Source organism: Mirounga angustirostris, unplaced genomic scaffold, assembly GCF_029215605.1.
Source record: "Mirounga angustirostris isolate CCGP_5_RB_7025 unplaced genomic scaffold, mMirAng1.0.hap1 SCAF_1, whole genome shotgun sequence".
Lineage (NCBI taxonomy): Eukaryota > Metazoa > Chordata > Mammalia > Carnivora > Phocidae > Mirounga > Mirounga angustirostris.
This window is the reverse complement of record NW_026991709.1, coordinates 118,095,069-118,121,002: the sequence shown is the minus strand read 5'-3', so window position 1 is coordinate 118,121,002 and position 25,934 is coordinate 118,095,069. Positions and strand designations below refer to the sequence as shown.

The 25,934-nt window shown below is 34.7% G+C and overlaps 1 protein-coding gene across 4 annotated transcripts in view; it reads right to left on the bottom strand.

Annotated features, from left to right (window-relative positions):
• Positions 1–25,934, bottom strand: part of ATR (ATR serine/threonine kinase) — a 92,066-nt gene that overhangs the window by 33,027 nt on the left and 33,105 nt on the right. For all 4 annotated transcript variants that reach the window (XR_010410259.1, XM_045903635.3, XM_045903636.3 and 1 more), the window contains 11 exons: positions 19,237–19,443; positions 18,164–18,277; positions 15,511–15,626; positions 13,031–13,151; positions 11,849–11,986; positions 9,995–10,205; positions 7,432–7,610; positions 4,861–5,025; positions 3,688–3,779; positions 510–601; positions 105–282 (listed from right to left, as the gene is read on the bottom strand). Coding sequence is in view for 3 of the 4 variants with exons in the window: in XM_045903635.3 (XP_045759591.1) it covers positions 105–282; positions 510–601; positions 3,688–3,779; positions 4,861–5,025; positions 7,432–7,610; positions 9,995–10,205; positions 11,849–11,986; positions 13,031–13,151; positions 15,511–15,626; positions 18,164–18,277; positions 19,237–19,443 (1,613 nt within the window). In the remaining variant the exon portion in view is untranslated. The remainder of the gene's footprint in view (positions 1–104; positions 283–509; positions 602–3,687; positions 3,780–4,860; positions 5,026–7,431; positions 7,611–9,994; positions 10,206–11,848; positions 11,987–13,030; positions 13,152–15,510; positions 15,627–18,163; positions 18,278–19,236; positions 19,444–25,934) is intronic.

Here is a 25,934-nt window from a genome sequence, read left to right as displayed (position 1 = left end):
CATGATACCAAATATACTATCACTTATTTACTAACCAAAACATTCCAAGTCTGTCAGAAGACCATTATACACGAGGAATATAAAGATGGACACCCCCCATATACCTCACAATATATTCATATCCTCGTTGATAAGAGCCTCTTTCAAAGCTTGCAGCTGAAAGAGGTACAATTTGTTCTGCTCTCACTAGTTTCAGTGTGTCATAAAAAGCTGTGATATCTCTTTTTTTGGCTGATAATAGTAGCTGTCCCAGTCTGACACTCCATGTTGTAGATTTCCCATCTGAAAAATAAATGTAGAGTCAAGGAATGCCATACGGCCCCAAAACAAGCTTTATTCACTTGGTAAAATGGTCAGCAAAAATACTGGAACAGATGGTTTCATTCTATTTTGAACAACTAAACAAGGCAATTATAAAACAAGCTGAAAGATTAATTATAGATGTTACTTAGCTACTTAAGTCTGAATATTTATAGCATATTAAAACTGCTTATAAGAAGTAATTTTACCTGCTGCCAAATAGTTTTCCACCAAATCCCACTGTGACAATTTCCAAGCTGCTTCCACTCTGTATGTGTTTAATTCATCTGTCCATTCAGACCTATTAAGAGAAGCCAATATCAACTATTTATTTAAAGTGGCATTTAGAGATTTTTTCTTTGTTTTAGAACTCTATTTATTGTATTTATTTATTGCTCTATTTGTTGTACTATATTGTATTTTGTACTTAGATACAAAATAATTATCTCCATCCAAAATAACCCTCCAATTTTTAAACTTTCCATTCCCCCAAAACATTTTTTCAGTAATTCTTCTAAAAGGGCCATTTAAAAATGCCATTCCATAACAAATTAAATTGTGCCATATATTAGAACAGAATCAATGCCTGGATAATTACAAAGTGCAGTTGTAAGATTAGCTGTGTGCTTAACTTAAACAAAGGGCAGGAAGGAAAAAGAGCCAACTGAACATATATACACATTGAGAGGTAAGCAATTCTAAGAACTTGGGATTTTTGAATTAAATTTAAGGCAAAAATATAGGAGCTGGTGGGTAGGTCTGGGGCAGTTGGGGGTGCATAGGACACTCAGTAATAAGGGCTTAAGAAAGTTACAAATGGGGACACCTAGGTGGCTCAGTTGGTTGGGCGCCTGACTCTTGGTTTCAGCGCAGGTCATGATCTTGGGGTCCTGGGATTGACTCAAGGGCTCAATGGACTGACTGCTCAATGAGGAGTCTGTTTGCCCCCCCACCCCTCCCCGTGCATGCACTCTCTCTCTAAAATATATAAATAAAATCTTAAAAAAAAAAGTTACAAATGATGTGTCAATGGCATAACAAAGGATATAAAATTAGCTACCTACAATATATATTAAACTATTTTCAGTTACTTTAAAATTTGGGTTTATAAAACCAGTATGACATTGGTAATTTTTTTTTTTTTTTTAGATTTTTTTTATTTATTTACGACAGAGAGAGACACAGTGAGAGAGGGAACACAAGCAGGGGGAGAGGGAGAGGGAGAAGCAGGCTTCCCGCTGAGCAGGGAGCCCGATGCGGGGCTCGATCCCAGGACCCTGGGACCACGACCTGAGCCGAAGGCAGATGCTTAACGACTGAGCCACCCAAGCGCCCCGGTAATTATTTTTTTTAAGCATTCTACTTATGTGACATTAAGATGGGGTAGTGATATTTTGTATCATGACTACAGAGAAGAAGCTAGGCTTTCCCCATTATTTCCTTTTTATTAATCATACCATTTGAGTATCCGCTATATGCTACATGCTGGGCTAGGCACATTTTCCATTTAATTATCTAATAACACTGAAAGGCTCACATATCCTCATAAACGAGGTAAAAGAATGAGAGAGGCTGGGATCAATGTCCTTAAAAGTCCTCCTTGCTCTTTCTGTAGTAAAAACACATTTAAAAAATGTAATAAATGAGTGAATTTTTTACTTAAAAAAACCCCTAAAATAGCAGCATAAATACTGGATACCCTCTAATTTCTAAATACAAATTCTACCAAATCGGTTTAAAACAAGGCTAAAAGAAATACACTAGAAATGTAGTTTCTGAAGTCCAGTTGTGAATAACTTTACAAGCTCAGCACCATATGCCAAAATATCAAAATTTTAAGATAAAAATCTGAGTAGAATTAGCAGGATTTGCTATCTAGAGAGGATGTGCCATACGAAGCATTACACCAAGAAGTACTAAAAGGCAATGAAGATCAGGCTGTGAGACCTTATCCACAAAAATAGGTACTTTAAAAATAGTAATACAGTCAATAATTTTGGAGAAATATTTGTTTAAATGCAAATATTCTCTCCAGAGAACACACACGTCCTCAATGACCATCTGATCCAATAGGACAGAGCAATCTTGACTGAATACTGACACTTGACTTTTCACAGCTCAAAGATCAAGAGGCTCGGGGCGCTGGGTGTCTCAGTTGTTAAGCATCTGCCTTAAGCTCAGGTCGTGATCCCAGGGTCCTGGGATCGAGCCCCACATCGGGCTTCCTGCTCTGCCAGGAGCCTACTTCTCCCTCTCCCACTCCCCCTGCTTGTGTTCCCTCTCTCACTGTGTCTCTGTCAAATAAATAAAAAAAATCTTTAAAAAAAAAAAGATCAAGAGGCTCTATGTATCCCAGATCCAAAAAGAAGACAAGAGGAGTCTAACTGTCCAGCATGCATAATTAGGAAACTTGACACCTAGGCTTGAGTCATGAAAACCTTCCCAAATTACTTTATTTATAAGGTCTCTCAACTAACCTAGAGAAACATCTAAAACATATAACCATTCTTTCTCTGCCACTGCAAATCTTCCTCTCTCATTTCATAAATTCCATTATGTGAAACTATCTGATTAACAGTGAGCTTCTCTGCTCTCAAACATTATAGAATTGTGGTCTTTACAAACCAGTTTGGGATTTATAGAAACTATACTTAGAAGAACTGTTTTGAGAGTCCTAACTAAAAATGGTGGCCATTGTGCTCTTTGGTTAACCGAGATCCCATCCCTTTTGATCAGATCTCACTGCCCACAATAGTCAGTTGGCATCTGGTAAATTTATCAAGAAGTCAGTCTTTTAGCTCTCAGAGCAAGGCAGCTTCAAGGGCAGAACCAACCTCCACAGTTACTCCCCAGACCAGAAGAACTGTGCAGCTTTAATCCTTGTCACAACATAAGTACTACTTTTTTGCATCATTTGGTTTGCTAAAACAAACACATTTTCTTAAAAAAAGGAAGGCAGCTTTCACTTTTATCAATCCTTTAGGGAAAAATTAACCCACACAGTCTGAGTGGTGTTCTAGAAAGCAGTCACAAGGTTTTCCCCTCCCCAACACAGAAAATAACTGGTGTTGATAATGCAGACAGAGCTTAAATACTTTTTGGATATGTTCCTATGAGCCTCACCCATAGCAGGTGAGCTCTGGAAAGTTTGTCTTAAAGCAAATATAATTCAAGGATGACTCATGGGACAGAAGATGAGCTATTAAGTGCTAAATCAACTTGTGGAAAAGTAGAAAAAAGTATTTTTTGTTGCGTATCTCCAACACCACGAAAACATAAAAAAGACTTTGTTTCTTCAATAAATGTTATGTCAACCTAATTCACTAATTAAACTTTTCCCATTCAGATATAATAACAAAAGAAAATCATTCTTTAAAAAAATATTACCTGTTAGCATGTACTCCATTCACCTGAGTGATTACAGTAGACAGCTGACCAAGACCTAACATGGATTTCACTACACCATGATAATGAATGATCTAGAAATTTAAAAATATTTAAATAGCAATTATCATTTCAAATATACCCTGGGAAACAAAGACAGTTTAACTGATACTCATTAAAAAGTACTACTTGCCTCACTGAGCCTATCCTTCTTAATTCAGCAACTGACTTGCTTGGCCTAATGGCAAAGCCCCCAGCAATGTCCTAACACACGTGAATATTAAAAAAATACACAGACAACCTAAAAAATTCTCAGACTGAATTTATTATTTTTTCCAGATTTGGTCTAATTTTTAGTTCAAATCAAGTAAGTTCAAATCAAATAGTTCAAATCAAATCAAATCAAATAAGGAGTACTCTTTAATATTTTGTTTAAAGATTATTGGCAATACTATTTCTCACACAAAAATTAAAACTCAATGTTCACAATAACATTAATATAGATTTAGGGCTTTAGTAACTAAAAAGTTATATAGGATTATGCAGTATTCTTTAAAATTGAAAACAAGATTGTGAAAAATAAAGACCTTCTACACTGAGCTTCTGAGAAAATAAACATGTCAAATACAACAAAAAGCAATATTCCAAGATTAGAGAGAATCTAAGCCAAGATTATAAATCAGTAATTCTAAACTCCCTTCCTGTCCTTGTAAACATGAGATATGTTAACCTGCCCCCATTATAATTGTAGCTTAGTGATTCTAAGGGACCATTTCGGAAATTCACAGATGATGATAGAGGGCATGTGAAATGTGAATGTTTCCTAGGCTGTAGAAAAATCACAATTATTATTAAAAAATTGACATATATGTTATACTTTTTATTGCAAACTAAAATTGTATACATTTGAGTAACTGGACACACAGCTTAATATAAATATTATCCTCAGCAAGCCTCATTCATTTGGGGGATTTCTAAGGTCACAGAAATGGCATTGAAGGATTTTTGAGATCATCTCACATTTCTAATTTTATCATTCAGGAAACTCAAGCTCAGAGATGATTAACTATTTTCTAGACACACTGTGACACCTGTAGAGACAGTATTGAAACTAAGATCTCCAGAGTTCCTAGTTTAGGGCCTTTTCATTATGTTGCCTTTCATTTATTATCTTACCTGGTCTGGTTCTAGCTGAATAGCCCTGTCATAACAAGCAGTGGCATCCCTCAGTAGGCCAATGCTTTCATGCTCAAGGATCTGTTCTTTCAGAGATGGTTCTGCCTTTCGGATTGCGCTTACTCCAGCTACTCCATCTGGTTCATGCATAGCAGCGTACAATTTCTTTGTTCAACCATAACAAAATAATAAGAGAAAAAAACACAACTAGAAATAAAACTATAAAACCACCAATTTATGTGAAAAGAGCATATGAGAATTTTTCTCAAAGTAACAGTAAGTATTCGCTTCAAGGCAGACTTCACAGTAAACTTATAAACTTATTTCCAGGCATCTTATTATTTTAACACCTTTGTTTCACTTAAATACAAATCTACATTAGTAATTGTTATTGATAATGAGAGTTACAAAGAACAGCAAGGTCCTGAACTCTCTTTAAATCCAACTTTTGATAAATTCTGTTCAATACAGTTTAAAAGAGTTACAAAATTTTTAAATAAGTATTTTAATATATTGATATTGAGATGCCTCAAATCTGAGTTTGAAGGAGATATTCAGGATGAAGATAAAAATTTGGCAGCAATTAGCACAAAAATGTTCTTTAAAGGCAGGGGGAAAGGACATGATTTAGTAAATGAACAGGGAGAGAGGAGAACACAGGGGCAGGGAAGGAGACTGGAGTACTTCTATATTAATAGAGAAAGAACTAACAAATGAAACTGAGAAGAGAAACCAGAGTAGTTTACAGGAAGCTGGACAATGTGATATCCCAGAAGCCATGAATAAAAGCAAATGTCTTAATGAAAAAGGAGTGGTCAAATGATTCTGTGAAATTAAGAAAATGAGAACTGGGAAACATTCATTGGATTTGGTAACATGGAGGTAACTGATTTTCTTAGCAAGAGTAGTATCAGTGGAATAGAGAAAGAAGTCTTGTTGGGGAATGGTCAAAAAATGAATGGAAAGTAAAGTGAATATAGAGAAGATAGAGTTCTTTTAAAACTGGCTACAAAGGGAGACAGAGAAATGGGCAGTATCTGAAGGAGAATATAAGACCAAGAGAATTATTAAAAATTAAGATGGAAGATACCAGAGCGTGTCTATATACTCCAGCTGAGGAAGATAAACTATTGATACTAGAGAAAGCAGCAATATTGAAGGATTGAAATCAAGAACACAAATAGGAGGATTGAATTTTGACAGGAAGGGATCCTTCCCTAGGAATAACGTAAGAGAAGAAAAAAGGATATGGTGCAGAAGTCAGTGTATTTTCAAATTTGGTGGACGTCTAACTTCCATTTTCTCCATGATGATAAAACAAGATTACTACTCGAGAGTAAGTAAGGTAGAAGCTGAGAAATGAGAAAAAATAGTCATCCTGAAGAGCAGGAAGGTAGGCTTACTAGAGAAACACAGATGGCAGTATGAAAGAGTACTGCTGAGGTCTCAGATTATAAACTTCAAGTAAAAGCAGTTAAAAATCCACTGTGACGTTTCTCCAGCAATGTTCAACTGCTTAAATGCAAGACACTGGCAAGGCAGATGGGTGAGTTTATCCAAGGACGGTATTTTACAAAGTGAGTTATCACATAGAGGGAGAAAGACAAGGGTGAACATCTTTGTAAGGGAATGATTTTAATAATGAACAACAGACTCAAAGCTAAACAAGGAGAAAAATAAAGACAGGAGAAGGCTACATTTTGGATGAAGGCTATATTCATCCAAAGACTATAAGCTACCGGGGTGCCTGGCTGGCACAGCAGAAGGAGCATGAGACTCTTGATCTCAGGATTGTGTGTTCGAGCCCCATGTAGGGTGTAGAGATTACTTAAATGAATAATAAAAACTTAAAAAAAAAAAAAAGACTATAACCTACTAATTTTTCAGTTTCTCACTACTTTTTGCTTTTGACTTGAAAAAAAAGTCTACCAATTTCTTATTTAATCACCCTGTATTAGCCCCACCTTCCCTTTTTTTTCCTTCCCCACACAAAATATTATCACCTAAGCCATTATTTCACCAGCCCTGTCATGCCTGATTCCTGTTACAACCAGCACATTCCCCTTCCCCACCCACCCCAAATTCAGGCCCACATTTCTCATAAGAATAGCAATGGCCTGCTTCCCTTGCATCATAGCTATTTCAAACCCTCCCTCCATGACTGTCATAGTCATTTAGCTAAAATACCATTCTGACCATGGCATACCACCATTTCCAACTCCATACTGATGCCTCTATTTGAAATATCTTACCTCCTTCTTTTACCTATCTACCATCCATTCTTTAAGACCCAGCTTAGACATTGTCTCCAAGAAGCCCATACTGACCCCTTGGTCACTCCCATCTCCTACCCCACACAGAGGATAACTTAAGTGCCTTTCCTCAGGGCACATATATATCACTTTACACCAAATTGATGTTTATCTCTCCCCACTAATCTGTAAGCTTCTAAAGTGCTCATAAATATCTAGTAGCTAGCATAGCATCTAAAACACTCAATATAATGAACAATATAAACATAAAAGACTTGCAATATTAAACATCATTAAATTTACTGTATTAATTTCAAACCTGTAAAAATCCAAGATGCTCTTGAATATTTTGTTTCTTTTCTGTAATAAATGATTCAAAGTGCATTACAGCTCGTGTGTATGCTTTGGAGCGAAAGGAAGCTACTGCCAGAGTGTCCTGAGGTATGAGGTCTAGAAAACGAGTTACACTCTGATAGTCTTCATAATCCGCAGTAGATACTAGATTATAAAAAGAAAATTGAGTGATTAAAGACTTACAAGATGAAATTTTTAAAGTGTTGATTTAAAGTCTAATTTATTTAAATTCAATTTAGTTCACTAAATAAATTAATCTAAATGTATTAGAGTATCATACTTAGAATGTAACTACCAGAGGATTACTCAGAGGAGTCTTGCTCCAACTCCACCATTATCACTTATCTTACTTGGAAATATTTAACTTTATTTGAGCTTCTGCTTCCTCATATATAAAAGGGAAGTATTAGTATTGTCCTGCCTTCCTTACAATGTTGTTGTGAGGACTAAATGTAAATCTGTATTATACCATATCATTTCACTCATATGTGGAATCTAAGAAACAAAACAAACGAACAAAGGAGAAAAAGAGAGAGAGAGAGAAACCAAGAAACAGACTCTTTGGAGAACAAACTGATGGTTACCAGAGGAGAGGTGGCTGGAGGGATGGGTGAAATAGATGATGGGGATTAAGGAGTGCACTTGTGATGAGCACCAGCTGATATATGGAAGCGTTGAATCACTATATTGTACATCTGAAACTAATATTACACTGTGTGTTAAGTAACTGAAATTTAAATAAAAACTTAAAAAAAACTCTAAGAGTAAATCTGTATTAAATGCTGAAAAGATACAAAGATGATACAAAAGATACAAAGATGAGTTATATATTAATGATGACTATAAAAACACTGACAGTATAACAGTAGGGAAAAAGCAGAATTACCGAAATAGCTTCTTTTTAAAGCCTAGAATTGTTAACAATCTTTTTCCTCTGTTGCCACATAAACAATATCAACTGTTTTAATGAAAATTCAAAGTAGAAGTGCCTTTGAAGTAAAATCACAAATACTTTAGGGTAATTTTTTTCAAGAATCTAAGAAAAGACTTAAATTGGAAACTTCAAAATGAGGGCAGTCCCGTTTATGAATTCTTATTTAAAACTTATAAATTTTAGTAGCAATTCATAACAGTATGTAGAGAATAGGATAAGTTTCTTCAAAATTTAAATAATCAAGATGGCAAATTTAAAAGCAATTATATTTAAAATAAGTCCCTGATTCCATCAAAATTTGTAGATCATTTAAATTATGAGAAATGTTAAAAGTATTGTATTTTTGAACCATTACAAATGTTATTCTTAAAAACTAGTATTTCCCTTGTAATGTTAATGTTAGCAGAAATGGAGATAGAGGCTGTATTTGGTTTTATAGAACCATTTACACATGCAGAAATAGGAACAAACATCAAATTGTTAAATCAATGGAAAATATATCAATAATTAGCCATACTCCTCAGAAAAACAATCCCCCCAGATATTTGTTTGCAAGTCTAAAAACTTTTAGAAAAATAAGCTATTGTGCTTAACAATAGGAATTATGTGCTTTCCTCACGTACATGAACAAGAGGGAGACACTCACAAACTGAGAACTGCGTAAGTGAAGGTCTCTTTAAGGATTGTTAAACAGTCACTTTTTTCAATTAGCCTCAAAGTCTATGGGGCAAAACATGTGATTTCCATTAAAATAGCTGAGATATACAGAAGCAGAATGAATATAATTCTGCTCACCAAATGCTTCTATCCTAGCGGCATTTTTAACTCTAATGAGATTCCACTTTTAGTCACCTTAGTGGAAGTTGTAATACCACAGGAAAAAAACTGCACATATTTGGTATAGCAGGGTGTAATGTAGTAACATGTATTAAGCATATTTGGAGAGACCGCTGGATACCAAACACTACCAGAGACAGGAAAAACAAAAAAATAAAATGAATGAAATGAATAGAGTAGAAAAAAAGAATAGGCCATGAAATGAAATTAACAGTTGAAATTTAAAACTTACATGTGAAAAAGATCGCAGAGTACGTCATAAGTGAAAAAGGATAAAGAACACTTTACTACATATATATATGTATACATCTGTATGTATATGTATGTGTATATACACATAGTACACTGAGGGGACAGAGTAAATACACACAATACACTGAGGAGACATGGAGTAAACGGTTTAAGCATTGAGGGGTCAGTTATTAACAATATTAACGTCATTTATTTCACATTTTACAATTTATATATTCATCATCTCATTTAATCCTCAGTCCTCTAAGGGAAATAATATTAATCCTATGTTATACAAAGAAAAATTAGGCATCTGTCTTGCCTAAGGTAGTGAGAATTTAAAGAGAGGTTTTCTGACTATAAATTCTCTGCTTTTTCTCAGTGAAAAGGCTACCTCGGGGAAAAAAAAGGTACGAAGGAAAATATAGGTCTTTAAAAAGCTAATGCTTAAATTACAGAATTGATACAGGAAGTAGCTAACTGGTTAATAATTAAGAGAAGAAAACAAACAAAAGTTATGACTCACCAACTGAATCTACTTTATCTCTGTTTGATTTGCTTTGTGGAAATTTCTCTGCATTCAGTGCCTGAAATTTGTGTCTTGCCCATTGTGTGAGATGGTCAAGCATGGAGAACACAGTCTGTGTACTGAGTTGACATAGATCAGATGCACTGTCTTGGGTACTTATGGTATGTTGATCATCATGCTTTAGGACTGCCATAATTTCTGCATAAACCTAAGAAGAACTCATTTTATGGTTAATAATGTACCATGTAATATCATTTTGCTATTATCTTACATGTAAGACCAAGCATTCTGAGGCAACTATAAGTCACAACAGATGAATTTATAGTCTCTAATAAAATTTTAAATGTACAATACCATATAACCCAATGGTTCTATTTTTTGGAATACACCCTAAACACATACACAAACGCTTTCACAAGTAAGAATCATCATAATGCATACCATGGCATTGTAAGAACAAAATAATTGGAAATAATCATTATTATGGCAACAGTTAAACTATGGTACAACTACAAAATGGAAGGATTATATAACACAGCATTAATAAAAAAAAAAAGGTGGCTCAATAAATATATATTGGTGAATTTAAAAAAAGGCAAGTTGCAGAATACCTACTATGATACTATCAAAAAAACCTTTTTTTTTTGATAGTACACAGTACTATTCAACAGATTAACGACTGCATTAAAAAATAAAAAGGTTTGAAAATCTACACATCAAAAAAAATTTTTTTTTAAAGATTTTATTTATTTGACAGAGAGAGAGAGAGAGAGAAAGTACAACCAGGGGGAGCAACAGAGGGAGAGGGAGAAGCAGGCTCCCTGCTAAGCAGGGAGCCTGATGCAGGGCCTGATCCCAGGACTCTGGGATCATGCCTTGAACTGAAGGCAGATGCTTAACCAACTGAGCCACCCAGGCACCCTTGAAAATATACATATCAAATTAATATCAGTGATGACCTCTGGGGATGTGGGATCAGGAATGGTAGTCAAAGGGTACACTTTTATTTGTAGAATTCAAATATTTACATTAAGAACATAGTAATACACTACTTTTTTTTTTTTAATTACGTTAGTCACCATACAATACATCACCAGTTTTCGATGCAGTGATCCACGATTTATTGTTTTCGTACAACTCCCAGTGCTCCATGCAGTGTCCTCCTTAATACCCATCACTGGGCTAACCCATCCCCCCCACCCCCTCCCCTCTAAAACTCTCAGTTGGTTTCTCACTACTTATGCTATAAAAATCATTTTGGGGGGCACCACGTGGCTCAGTCAGTTAAGCATCCAACTCTTGATTTTGGCTTAGGTCATAATCTCAAGGACGTGGGATCGAGCCCTGCATTGGGCTCTGTGCTCAGACCTGTGTTGGGCGCCCTCTCTCTGCCCCTCTCCCCAATCCTGTTTTCTCTCTCTCTCAAATAAGTAAATAAATCTTAAAAAAAAATAATCATTTTTAAAAGAAGTGTTATATGTATGTGGTTAAAAAAGTAAACTTTTACAAAATATTATAAAACAAAAACTAAAATATTCCCCTTCCCCTATCCTAATCCACAGTACTATTTACCAGGAAAAATCACTATCAGTAATTTCTTATGTATTCTTTATTTCAAAATGTTCTATGTATATTGGGGCATATATAATATATACTTTCTAATTTTCTGCACTAAGCATTGGATAATTGTTCGATAAATAAAAGGTTAAAAAGATTTTTAAGAATTAGACATGTACATACACAGCTAGCCATACACTGATCTACATTTCCTAACATGTAGCTTTTCTAATACTAATTACTAGTGGACAAATGTTTGGACAAACAGAAACCAAATAAAATGGTATCTCTCACCTCCTGCTGATCTTCTTGATTACAACCCAACAAGACATACACTAGAATATGTGGAAGAAGATAGATGGTCACCTTGAAATCATGTTTCATCATAATGCTACAGCAGGTGAAGATTTTACTGGCAAGATCATGCCGAACCTGTAAACCCAAATGGTTTAGGGACAGTAAGTAATTTTATACATTTTACTCTATTGATTAATGTCAAAAAACCACACGAGATAATTTATTATTGCAGAGTGGGTATTCTTGTATGGAGAGGGGCATGCATACTCATGCAAAAAGGATTTCAGATCACCACCTCTCTGGTCACTCTAAATATTTCAAAATGCCTGAACTGCTGTGACCCATAAAGGCAATGTCAATCACCTCAACATAAATGGCCTTTCCCCCTTAGTTATTTTGGATGCATCATGTTTTGTTACAGATTAACCTCCCAAATTACAGTATATTTTAGTTAGATAACATTAAATTCAGGGTATTAACTCCCAGAGCACAGAGATGAATAAAGTAACCAAAATGTATACTCTGGGCCAGTACATTAAGTGTAAGACTCACATTTTTAATAATAATAAGCAGTAATTACTATAGGGAGAAAAATGAAAGAAATAGAAAACTAAATTACTTAGGATTAGAGTCAAATTTTATTGTTATGACCTAACATTAGATTTGCCAACATTACTGTTCTCTTATTAAAATTTCAAGATTTTTTCCTTCTCAAATATAAACACTTAAAAAACAACACTTAAAAACTTAAAAAACAACAACAAAAAACTAAACTAAATCAAAGATTCCAGATCTGGAAGTAATTAATTTAATGGTATTCTACATTTCACATAATATATTTTCAGTATGTTCATAAAAATATAAGAAACTTGGAGCGCCTATGTGGCTCAGTTGGTCACTTTTTAAACAGTATCATTTCACAATGGAAAATGAACAGACATAATGTAATAAATATTTTGCAAAGACCATAGTAATTTGCTTGATAAAATAATTACTCTCTTACCCAGAAACTAGTAACAATAGAGAAATTGTTACTATTAGTAAACACTTTCTACAAAAATTTCTATCACTATCAGCACACATATTTCAGTGCCTGCTATTGTGCTATATATTCAGATAGATGTTCTGGTTTCCTTTAAAATTTCTGTTCATTAAACTAATTCTGAAGAGTTCTCTTACCTTTGTTATAAGATAACCTGCCCAAGATGCTGACCATTCTGCAAAGTTATTACCTAATTTACTTAAGTAAATTGGCTTTTTTACTCCAGACCAATCTGTTGACTTCTGAGAACTCTTATACCTGTAATTTTGAAAATTTGTTTATTAATATATATATATATATCCATCTGTTGAGAACTTCAGTATAAAACATATAAAAAACTTTATCAACTCCTTCACCACTATCCCACTACTGTCTTGCTTTACTAAAATATGGCTAAAGACACTACTCTTCCTATATCCTTGTTAATAGTGGGGTGGAAAGTCATCCTGCATGCCCCAAGTACTTTAAAGGATTTGAGTCTGCCTCCTCCTCTTCCTCAGTGCTCCTTTCTGATCCTTTCTACTCCATTTTGTATAAGATTTGTTCCTTTGAGGTTCAAGCCACCCAGGCATACCATTCTCTACTCCTCAATTATGGGTATCTATTAAACTCGCTGATTATCAAACTCACTGATAACTTTAGTACATTTCTGTGTTTTCTTTTTTCCCTATGTCTTACCATCCTGAGTGACTTCAATGGCTGGCTGGACCAACTAATCAAACTCAAAACTTCCCAATGACTTTTTCCTCTATTTCTTTATCAGGACTCCCTTGCCAATACAAAAAAACTTCTTCACTTCCAAAATGAACTACTTAGGTATCTTACTCTATAGCCCTACCTTCCTAAATTTCTAGTTCTTTCATCCAGTTATGCTAACACATTGGCTCTCTATCACTGAGATCTTCTGTCCCTTGACCCTGTTAAACTCTCCTGATCTGTAATATGTTCCTTTCATTACTTCTTTCCTTAACCAGCGTGGTCTTCATGGTCCTTCACTTCAAGAACTCTCTTATTAATATTCTCTACCCATTCCATTGCTCCATTGTTTTTACCAGCTGTGCCCATCTGTTTCTACACATAAAAGGTTCTAAATTTAAAAGGTTTCTAAATATAGAGATATCTAGCAAATAGGTATGCATACTTAAGGGCTTTTATAAAGAACTTACTACAAGGCTAGGCACTATACCAGAGCTCAAAGAAGTAAAGTAATTTATCCATGGTCACATATCTAGTAAGTATGTGACCAAGTATACTTTATAATTTTATAGATTTCAATCAGTCTTTTAAAGATTTTTTTTTTTTAAGATTTTTTATTTATTTTTTGACAGAGAGACACAGCGAGAGAGGGAACACAAGCATGGAGAGTGGGAGAGGGAGAAGCAGGCTCTAGGGAGCCTGATGCAGGGCTCGATCCCAGGACCCTGGGATCATGACCTGAGCTGAAGGCAGACGCTTAACGACTGAGCCACCCAGGCGCCCCTCTTTTAAAGATTTTATTTATTTGTCAGACAGAGCGAGAGAAAGAGAAGGCACAAGCAGGGGGAGCGGCAGGCAGAGGGAAAAGCAGGCTCCCTGCTAAGCAGGGAGCCCGATGGGGGACTCAATCCCAGGACTCTGGAATCATGACCTGAGCCGAAGGCAGATGCTTAATCGACTGAGCCACCCAGGTGTCCAGATTTCAATCAGTCCTAACAGAATTATTAAAATTGAAAAAGAGGTTAGAATATACTTTTTTTTAAAAAAAAAAAAAAAAGAAGAGGGAGAAAATATCTTCACGAAGAGAAGTTGGAGGGTTGAAATCTCTAATCTCTAGTTGGGGTTACTAATGGCTTTGGAACTAGCTTTAAACTCTTAAATTTCTATATTAATTATGCCTATCAAAACTCATATTAAACTCATATTCAATTTAGAGTGGATTCTTTCAAAGTATCACTGACTGAATTAAAAAAAAATCAATCATTTTAGCTTCAATAAATTCATCTAAATATTTAAAATTATAGAATTTAACCAATGAGCAGACTGTACTTTTCATTTTGACAAGATTATAGGCATCATCACAGTGGAAAATACATATCAGACTACTGAAAATACTTTTAATGCTAAAAAATTATATCAAACGTAACATTAATTTTATAAGGCGCCTAGGGTGGCTCAGTTGGTTAAGCGTCTGACTCTTGGGTTCGGCTCAAGTCATGGTCTCATGGGTGGTGGGATCGGGCCCCACATTGGGCTCTGCACTGAGTGGGGAGTCTGCTTGAAGATTCTCTCTCCCTCCGCCCCTCCTCCCCGACTCCCGCACATGCACAATCTCTTGCGCTCTCTAAAATAAATAAATAAATCTTTTAAAAAAATGACATTAGGGGCGCCTGGGTGGCTCAGTCGTTAAGCATCTGCCTTCGGCTCAGGTCATGATCCCAGGCTCCTGGGATCGAGCCCCGCATCGGGCTCCCTGCTCGGCGGGAAGCCTGCTTCTCCCTCTCCCCCTCCCTCTGCTTGTGTTCCCTCTCTCGCTGTGTTTCTCTCTGTCAAATAAATAAAATCTTTAAAAAAAAAAATGACACTAATTTTATAAAGTTAAAAACAATTTTATAAAAATGATTTTAATGAGTTTACAGACCTAGTATTTAGATGAGGTTCCAGGATTTCCCGAACATGCTCAGGAAATCTCCTCCACAGCTGGTGACCTGGGCCATCAGTCTGCATCTCTCTACAGTCATAAATAGAAAGTAACTCCTACAAATACATTATTTTACATTTGTAAATCTATAGTGAAGCAGATAAATCTTTATGCTCATCAACATTCTATACATAATTGTGATAAAAATAATTTTTAAATATATAGAATTATAAAATTTTGGGGTTGCGAACTTCATTAGGACATCTATTTCAATGCTTAAAACCATTTAGGTGACTATTTAAAGTCATAAAGCTGTGACTACATACTACTTGAACATGAAGGCAGTTTGTGTTCTATACATATAATATGTACTGGAATCTAAGATTAAAAGCTATTTGGAGGAAAAAGTGGATTTGTCTATATTTGCAGCAGTATAATTCTTTGATTAACAAAATTAACTACAAATCCAAAATAGTTTTAAAAATTCAAAATATCTCAAATTCTAGGTATAAAATACTGAGCTTAAAATTGTGAAAAGAAGGGGCTCCTGGCTAGCTCAGCAGGTAGAATATACGACTCTTGATCTCAGGGTTGTGAGTTTAAGCCCCACGCTGGTGGTAAGAGTTTTACTTAAAAAAGAAATTGTGAAAAGAACATGCAAATGTTAAAGACCATTTTACTATTCAAGCCCCCAAATTAAATGGTTTTATTTTACTTTCCTGAAAATAAAACTGAGATTTTATAAATGAAAAAAATCTTTGCCTCTAATATTCAAAACAAGACAAATATGTTAGGATATTCTATCTTCTATCACCTAATTACTCTTTCCAATTCCACTGAACATAACCATTTGCAATAGATGTATTCCTAATATTTATAAATATAAGCACTGTCTAGCAAAATACATACTTTATATTTAGTATTTTTTAGTAAAAGGAAGTATATGAAAAGTTCAAATACAGAAATATTCAGAACCCATTTTCATTTAACTTCAAAATATTAATAAAATTTTATTTGAAGCCAGCTTTTTTGATGTTTGGCAAAGTCACTCTAGCTACAAAAACCCTCTTAAGTAGATCAGCAATTCTCTCTTTTTAGGGGGGACCATTTATACTCTTAAAAAAGACTAATATACCTACAATTGTAGACCTTGCTTCGTATTTCACTGAAAAGAACAGAAGCAATCCAAAGAGACTTCCATAACTCCTACCCACATACCTACCCAGCCTTCTCTCCTCTTACTACAGATGAATTGCTTTTGTTTTTAATTAAGGCTACCCCTCCACTTGCACATTATATTCCACATCTTTCTGCCTATTAAAAGTAGTATTACATCAATTCTTTCCTACATCATCTATTCTCCTCTCTGAATTGTTCCCAAGCAACATATAAGCATACTGTTATTTCTCCTATCTTCACTCCTCTTTCCTTCCCAGCTACTATTTCATTCTTCCACTCTCCCTTAAAGACACTTTCTTGTCTTCTGAAACACCACGTTCTCCTACCTTACTGGCAGCCCCTTCTCAGTTTTCTTACTTATTCCCTGCTTTTCTCACTGATCTCTCAGTGTCCAGGGCTCAATTACTAGAATCTTTTTACCTGTACTCCCACTCTTGATCATCTTATCCAGGATCACAATTTTAAATACCATCTCTATAATGAATACCTCCATATTTATATCTGAAACTGAGACCACTCATCATGAATTCCAGACCTGAATATCTAACAAAACAAAGAAAAATTTTTAAAATAAATTTTTGAAAAAAAAATCATAAAAAAAGGGCAAAGAGAGCCAAACTGGAAAAATATTTATTACATGTATGATTGACAAAGGGTTAATTTCTATTATACACAAATAAGTCTTAAATAGTAATAAAAAAGATCTATACCAAGAGAAAAATGGGCAAAGATCCATCTAGAGAAAATTTGCCCAAAAAAGCAATAAATATTAAAGGATGATGATATACCTCTCATAATTAAATGCTATTACAGTAAAATGGTACTATTTTTTACTCTGTCACATTGACAAAGATTTAAAATTCTGATAAAAGGCCGGTATGTCAAAGAAGTATAAACTGGTGAAACTTTTTTTGATAAAATTTATCAAATGTAAATTCTGTACTGCTCTGTGACATATTTTAACTTCCAGATGTTTATATTATTGCTATATTCACTCAAGTGCTCAGAAATATATGTATGTTCTCTGAAGCATTTCTTATAAAAGCAAAACATTGAACACATTCTAAATGTGTTAAATAAATTTCTTAAACAAATTATGGTACATCCATATTGAATATTAAGTAACTGAAAAGAATGAATTAGAGACCTATGTACTGAAACGGAAAATTACCCAAGATAGACTATTGAACACAAAAGAAAATCAAGTTACAGAACATCATAAGTAATATGACCTCCTTGTGTGGTGGAAAAGACATATATATTTGTTAAATACACAGAAAATTTTCCAAAGATCTATAATAATCTGTTGAGAGAGTACACTTCTATACTCTGAAATTTTATCATGAACTTATATTATGATCATTATGAACTTTGATAATGATAGTTTGCAAAAATAAGTTTCAACATACAGATTTACAACTTTCTTACTAGAATTCAGTAACACAAAGCCAGTACTGATTATACATACTCTTACCTGAATGGCGTAAGCAGCTGAATCTTGAGCCCGGCTATTATCTGCATATGCAAGGTAAGCTCTTGTTAGTTCCATCAATAATCCAAAGGCGAAGCTTGAATCTTCTACTCCAGTCTCAATAAAAAAAAAAAAAAGAAAAAGAAAAAAATCAAGTCTAAGGTGCATAAATTTTTTTAAACTGTACTGTGCCTTACATGGTTAATTTAACTTAGTTACCTAGGTGAATTTAACTTAGAAAAGGAAAGGACATTAAGGTTTAAACTAAGTTTAGTACCAAGGCTAAAACATAATCTGTAGCCAAGAAACCAAACCTAAGGCTTTTTAGACTTTATAAAGAGTATTAGAATCGTTCGACTCCTGCAGAGCTCCAACAATTTTCTTTTTTTTTGGTTTTGATTTGTTGTTGTTGTTGCTGAAGATTTTATTTTTAAGTAATCTCTACACTCAATGTGACCCTGAGATCAAGAGTCACACAATCTTCCGACTAAGCCAGCCAGGTGCCCCTCATTTTTTTTTTTTTAACCTTTAAAAAGAAAATTGTATATACAGCATTTCCTAAATTGCATGCTGTAGAAGCCTAGTCATTTGAGACACTTGAAGAAATAATTTTAACATACCCTCCTTTTGGATGTGCATAGTGCATACATTAAATGATACATCAGATGTTCTGTTTGATTCTGTTTTACAGGATTTCTCAAACACATTTGACCATGGAAACTTTTCTATACACTCACTATTATGACACCCTGGGAAATTAGTTTCCCATGAAAACACTTAGCAATAGTGTTGAATAGTAATATTTAAATAATTAATTAGGTTTTAACTATTTGTCATCATTAGGTTGGGAAGCTTTTTAAAAAGAACACAGCACACTAGTCTGGACTCCAACTTTACTGTTTTTGGCACTAGATATCTGCAAATAGTATTAAGGAATAAACTATGAAGTTACCTAAATTGTCTAGTTTAGATCATGTTGCCACTAAGGATAACCTGAACAGTTCTTTGTAAATGAAATATAGAAATTCAAATAGGACAGAGAACTCTTCTTGTCATTTCAAATTACCATTACTTACCACAAATGTAAAATCTTTTCCTTGGCTTTCAGTTGTTGAGAAATCTAGTCGACCTGGATCTATTGCCCCCAATTCCCCTAAACATTCCCCACAGAGCAACCGAGCTTGAGAGTTTGCATCTTGACACCCTTTCAAAAGCACTGTCACCAACTGTGAGATAACAGGTTCCACTGTTTCACTATCTGTTGCATATTTTATCAGTTTTTCCTAAAAGTAGAAAGAAAATTTTTACATAACTTCAGCAAACTAGTATATTTTCCTAAATAGAAACTAAATGTTAAGGAATATATGATATAAACATTGATAAAATTAAATTCTGATATCTGCAGTCTTTTCAGCTCTTTTTTGATGAGTTCACAGAATATAGTTCATAATACATTCTGTGGGATTATAATCATTTAGAAAGTTTTAATCTTTAATCCATTAAGCAGTTACTGAGAATTATTACATGAGTATACAAAAACAAGTAAGACATAGACTTCTCCCAGCAAGTTCCCTAAGGGGAAAATAGACATGTAAATAAGTAATTAAAATATCATATGGTATGTACAATAACAAGTATATTTACAAGGTAAGGAAGCAATCAAGAAGATAAAAGAACTCAGGGTAACGTTTCAAGGATAGAGGACAGATACTTAAGTAAGTCAACAAGGAATAGCTATTACTTAAAAGAAGAAGACTGAAAAGCGTATATGAAACCAGCAGAGTAGGAGAAAAAAATAAAGGGGAAAGGGTTCCGTGGTGATAAGGAAACAATACATTGGTTTAAGTAATCTTTTTTCATCAATCTCCTGAGGATGCTGTAATGAAGATGCTGTTAAGTAAGAAGCAAAAGTAAAGCACACATGAGGATCTCAAACTCCATGTTAAAAATATGATTCAAGTTAGAGTAATCATTTCAAAAGAAAAATAAAGACATTTTATCTCATTAAGAGTCTTTAACAGTCGATCACTTAAATAACATTACAGATTAATTCAGGTATAAATACTTAAAAATGAGCTAGTAATCAATAAATAGCAAAACTAATATAAGAAATTATAAACATTTACTCACATGCTAAAACTAGAAAATATAAGATCACTTTAGTTGGCAGAGATAAATTTAGTTCAAGGCAATACTCATTATGAAACACTAAATGAAAGGTAATTTAAAAATATACTTACCTCCTATGTATGTATTTATTTATTTATTTAAAGATTTTATTTATTTGACAGAGAGAGACACAGCAAGAGAGGGAACACAAGCAGAGGAGTGGGAGAGGGAGAAGCAGGCTTCCCGCTGAGCAAGGAGCCTGGGGCTTGATCCCAGGAGCCTGGGATCATGACCTGAGCGGAAGGTAGACGCCTAATGACTGAGTCACCCAGGCGCCCCTCCTGTGTATTTAAAAATGTTTTGACTTCTAGGTTAGACTAATTAAAGTTTCATTTTTCAGCAAAAATACTGAGTTCCAAAAATGAATGTGTGTTCAATGCCTCTATTTAAAAAGGTTTTTAACATATGGACCCAATTTTATCATTTTCCAAATGCCTGATCACTAGTCAAAATAAATTTGTTTGCTCTAATTATTTGAAATATGATTTTTATCATACCCTAGAAGTCTATATACATAAAGGTCTATGCTTGAACTTTCTATTCTTTCTCACTGGTCTGTTTATTCATGCACCAGAATCACACTGTTATAATTACAGAGGCTATAGAGTATGTTACTATCTAGTAGGGATACTAAATGCTTATAGTTGCTTTTTTCCTCCCTGACTTTTCTTAGCTTTTTTTTTTTTTTTTTTTTAAAGATTTATTTGACAGAGAGAGACAGTAAGAGCAGGAACACAAACAGGGGGAGTGGGTGAGGGAGAAGCAGGCTTCCCGCTGAGCAGGGAGCTCAATGAGAGGCTCGATCCCAGGACCCTGGGATCATGACCTGAGTCCAAGGCAGATGCTTAACAACTGAGCCACCCAGGCGCCCCTTCTTACCTGTTTTTATATGTTTATTTTCCCATATGAACATTAGTATGAACTTTTGTAGTTAAAAAAACAAGCAAGTTCTTGGCATTCCTTTGGGATATCATTAAATTTATAAAATAATCTAGAGAGAACTGAAATCTTTGTAATACTAAGGCAACCTACCAGATAAATACGGGATGCTTTCCATTTGTTTAAATCTACTACATTTTTGTGTCTTTCTGGAGTGTTTCAAGGTTTTTCTTTATTGGTTTATACATTTCTCATTATGCTTATTCCTAAATATATTATCTTCTTCTGTTGCTATTGTAAGTTGGGTTTTCCAACAAATCTTCTACCTGGTTATTGCTTATTATATGAAAATTATTTTTTATATGTTGACTTTATATCCTCCTATCTTACTGAATTAGCCTGTTATCTGAGTTAGTTTTATTGATAACTCTCTACAGTTTTTCAAGTATATTAGCCTATCATCTACCAATAGAAATTCTTTTACAGGGGCACCTGGGTGGCTCAGCCAGTTAAGCATCTGCCTTTGGCTCAGGTCCAGGGTCCTGGGATCAAGCCCCACATCGAGCTCTCTACTCAGCGGGGAGTCTGCTTCTCCCTCTGCCCTCCCCCACTCGATCCCCCCCCCCTTTCAAAAATAAATTTAAAAATCTTTTTAAAAAAATTCTTTTATGGGGCGCCTGGGTGACTCAGTCGTTAAGCGTCTGCCTTCGGCTCACGTCATGATCCCAGGGTCCTGGGATCGAGCCCCGCATCAGGCTCCCTGCTCGGCAGGAAGCCTGCTTCTCCCTCTCCCCCTCCCCCTCCCCCTGCTTGTGTTCCCTCTCTCGCTATGTCTCTCTCTGTCAAATAAATAAATAAATCTTAAAAAAAAAAAAATTCTTTTACATTTTTCCCAATTCTTATGATTCTGACTGCTTATGCTTATCTAAAGTCATTGGGTGATACTGTCAGCTGAATGTTAAATTGTAGTGGAGATAATGAGTAAGCTTGCTTTAGTGGGAATGCATCTTATTTTCCCATTATGTGTATGTATTTATGTATGCATGCATGTATACAAATATATACATACACATATATGTATTAAGGTAGTATCCATCAATTCTTATTTTCTTGGTTGTTTTTATCTCAAGTGGATGTTATAGTTTGTCAAAGGCTTTTTCGGCATCTATGGAAATAATGGTATGATTTTCCTCCTTAGATATATGAATATAGTGAATTTTATTAATGAATTGCTAAATAAGAACCATCCTTGCAATCCTGGAATAAATTACAGTTGGTCATGGTATTATTTTCTTAATGTGAAACTGAATTGTTTGATAATATTTCACTTAGAATTTTTCGTATCAGTATTTGTAAGTGGATAATGAAATTTAATTTGTTTTGTGATAGCACTAAACTCATGGAGTTTAGTGAACATTGTTACATAATATTCCTCAAAAAACTGGATGTTTTCCTTCATTTTCTATGCTCCTATTTACAAATTTGTGCTCTCTTTTTGTTCTTCATTAGGTTAGATATTTATCTATTTTGCTAATGTTTTCCAAAGAACTAGATTTTTTATTTTTTTTGTTCTCTGTATCATTAATTTCTACTTTCATTTTTTATTACTTTCTTGCTGTGCTTTGTTGAAATTTAGTTCACATACTATAAATTCACTCTTTTAAAGTATATAAATCAATATTTAGTATATTTACAAGCTGTAGTACAAGCGCAACCATTACTTCTAATTCCAGAACAATTTTTTGAAGATTTATTTATTTTAGAGAGAGAGAGAGAGCGAGTGAGGAGGGGCAGAGGAGAGAGAATCCTGAAGCTGAGTCCCCAGTGAATGGGGGGGGCCTCAATCCCAGGACTTCGAGATCATGACTTAAGCTGAAATCAAGAGTCAGCCGCTCAACCCAAATGAGCCACCCAGGCGCCCCATTCCAGAACATTTTTATCACCCAAAAGGTAACTGCACCTCTTAGTGGTCACTCCCCATTTCCCCCATCCTCCCAGCCACAGGAAACCACTATCTACCTTCTGTCTCCTTGGACTGCTCATTCAGGAGAATATATACATATGTATTTATAATGTATCTTCTTTGTGAATTTTGTATCTTCTTCATGAATTATGGCTTTTAGCATTATGAAGTGCCCTTTTTCTGTCATATTTAATGCTTTTTTGGTTTCAATTCTTTAGCATCTAGTGGCAGAATGCAAATTCCTGCTTTCTTATTATTTCCACTTACTGGTTATAAATTTGTTCATCTCTTTATTTTTAGCGTTCCTAAATTACTCTTTTTAGATGTATGTACTGCATATAGCATAGAGTTTGTTTTTGCATTGTAAATCAAATTATAAATTCTTTTCTTTTAAGGTCTCTCACATTTATTAATATGACTGATATCTTCGGCCTCAATTCTGTCATATTTTTTACAATACTGTATGTATTATAATAACTGTATTTTTCCTCTGGTGTGTTTTATTTGCTTTAAAAATTATTTTAGTACGGCAGAAAGTTGATACTTTTGTTCTAAAGGCATCCTCTATACTAATACCTTTTTTAACATTTCCAGTCCTTTTTTCTTATTTAACCTTATGTAACTGTTTCACCAGCTTGAAAGGGTGTATCTTGGCTCCCAGTTTTTGCCTATGCAACAATTACTGGGCTTATTTTATTTATATCTCACTGTTTCTCTTCTCCCATTTAAAAAAATTACATTATTTCTACTTTATTAGAATATTTAACATTCATATGTAATTCCCCCATCTTTGTTCTCAATGTTGCTTTAGTCTTAATTCTATAATTATATATGAACAGTAAACATCAGTCCTTCTGCCAAAGTCTCCCCAGTCTTCTCTTGATTACCTGAAGCCGTTCTCTAATATATCTCTTAGGAAGGTTTTGCTTATACAAACAGTATTCCTTCAATTCTTGTATGTTTACAACTGTGTTTCTTACCTGTGTTAGTCTAAGGATAGCTTGACTCATTCTTTACTCATACTTTATGCCCTTGACATTTTTTTTTTTTTAAAGATTTTTTATTTATTTATTTGACAGAGAGAATGAGAGAGAGAGCACATGAGAGGGGGGAGGGTCAGAGGGAGAAGCAGACTCCCTGCCGAGCAGGGAGTCCGATGCGGGACTCGATCCAGGGACTCCAGGATCATGACCTGAGCCGAAGGCAGTCGCTTAACCAACTGAGCCACCCAGGCGCCCCTGCCCTTGACATTTTAAAAAATGCGCTACCCTCTCAGCTACTGTGTTGAGAAGTCTGAGTCTAACCTACTTATCATATTCTTCTAAGGATTTTTCAAAAAACATTTTTGCCTGTAGGTCCTGAATATTTATTATTAAAGTCTAAGGTATTTATCAGACTTGACTATTCTGAGGTCAATTTTCTCAGGTACACAATTGGGTCATTTCAACATGTAGATTTAGGCCTTTTTCTTTCAGAAAGTTTTCTTATAGTTCTAAATATTAATTCTGTTCTGTTGTTTTATTTTTCTTCTTCAGAGACTCTAATTTAGTGTATGTGAAATCTGAAAACCTTCCACTTCAACCACTTTTTTGATCCTATTCACTCCTTTTTTAAACTTTTTCATTCTCTTGGTTATTTTTTTGCCTTTCCTCAGTGCTCCTTACTAATAGTCAAATATATTCTCTCGGGGCACCTGGGTGGCTCAGTGCTTAAGCGTCTGCCTTCGGCTCAGGTCATGATCCCGGAGTCCTGGGATCGAGCCCCGCATCGGGCTCCCTGCTCAGCGGGGAGCCTGCTTCTCCCTCTCCCTCTGCTGCTGCTCCCCTACTTGTGCTCTCTCTGTCAAATAAATAAAATCTTTAAACAAAAACAAAACAAAAAACAAATAAATCCTCTCCTGTGGTCCTTATAGTTTAATCTTCATTTCTTAAGTTTTTCTTTTCTGAATTCAGTCACCTCTTATTTCACATCTTTTTGGTTTTTGTCCATTTCTCTTGCTTTTTAAATTTTTCATTTAATTTTCTTTTCGTATCTGCAAACGATTGTCTGAAATATTTAATTCAGGCTGTAGTGCTAAGTCTAGTTTTCTTCTGCTTAATGGTTAGCATTGAGGGAGGAACTGATATCAACCAAAAGATTTGATTTTCATTTTTTTTATCTTACAAAAACCTTATATGTATAGAATGTATTTTTTTATTTATATTGTAGACCCTCTATAATAGCTGTATGCAGTAACAGTAAGGGTTTTATAGTGGCTTGCAAGATTCCTATTTCATGAATACTCTCTTCTGTCAGCCTAGTGAAATATAGTTTTTTTCATAAGTAGCTTTTGGGGAAGGAGAGTAGGGGGAGAATCTGGCACATCTGTGATCTTATAGATTTCTTTTTATTTCTACAGGAACCTTAAAACTCTCTTACTTTCTTCTTTACGTTTACAATTAAGTCTCCAAAGAATGTCCCCATCCTCCTATTCTTTCAGTTCTCCCCAGACATAATGATTTTCAGAGACTACAACCTTAGGATCTGTACACTTTAAAGTACCTTCCTTGTAGCCAGAGCTCTGATGTGCCACATCCTGGACCTACTTTTTGAGTGGGACCATCTTTGTTGATTTTATCTTTGCTTCATTATCCTTAGTTCCTCCACTCCACTCTCTTCTTTTTCATATAGTCTTCTCAGAATCTAACTACTCTTAACATAAACTTGTGACATGAGCTCCAGATAGCTCCACTGCTTATACGTAATCTGAAGTTCATAGTATTC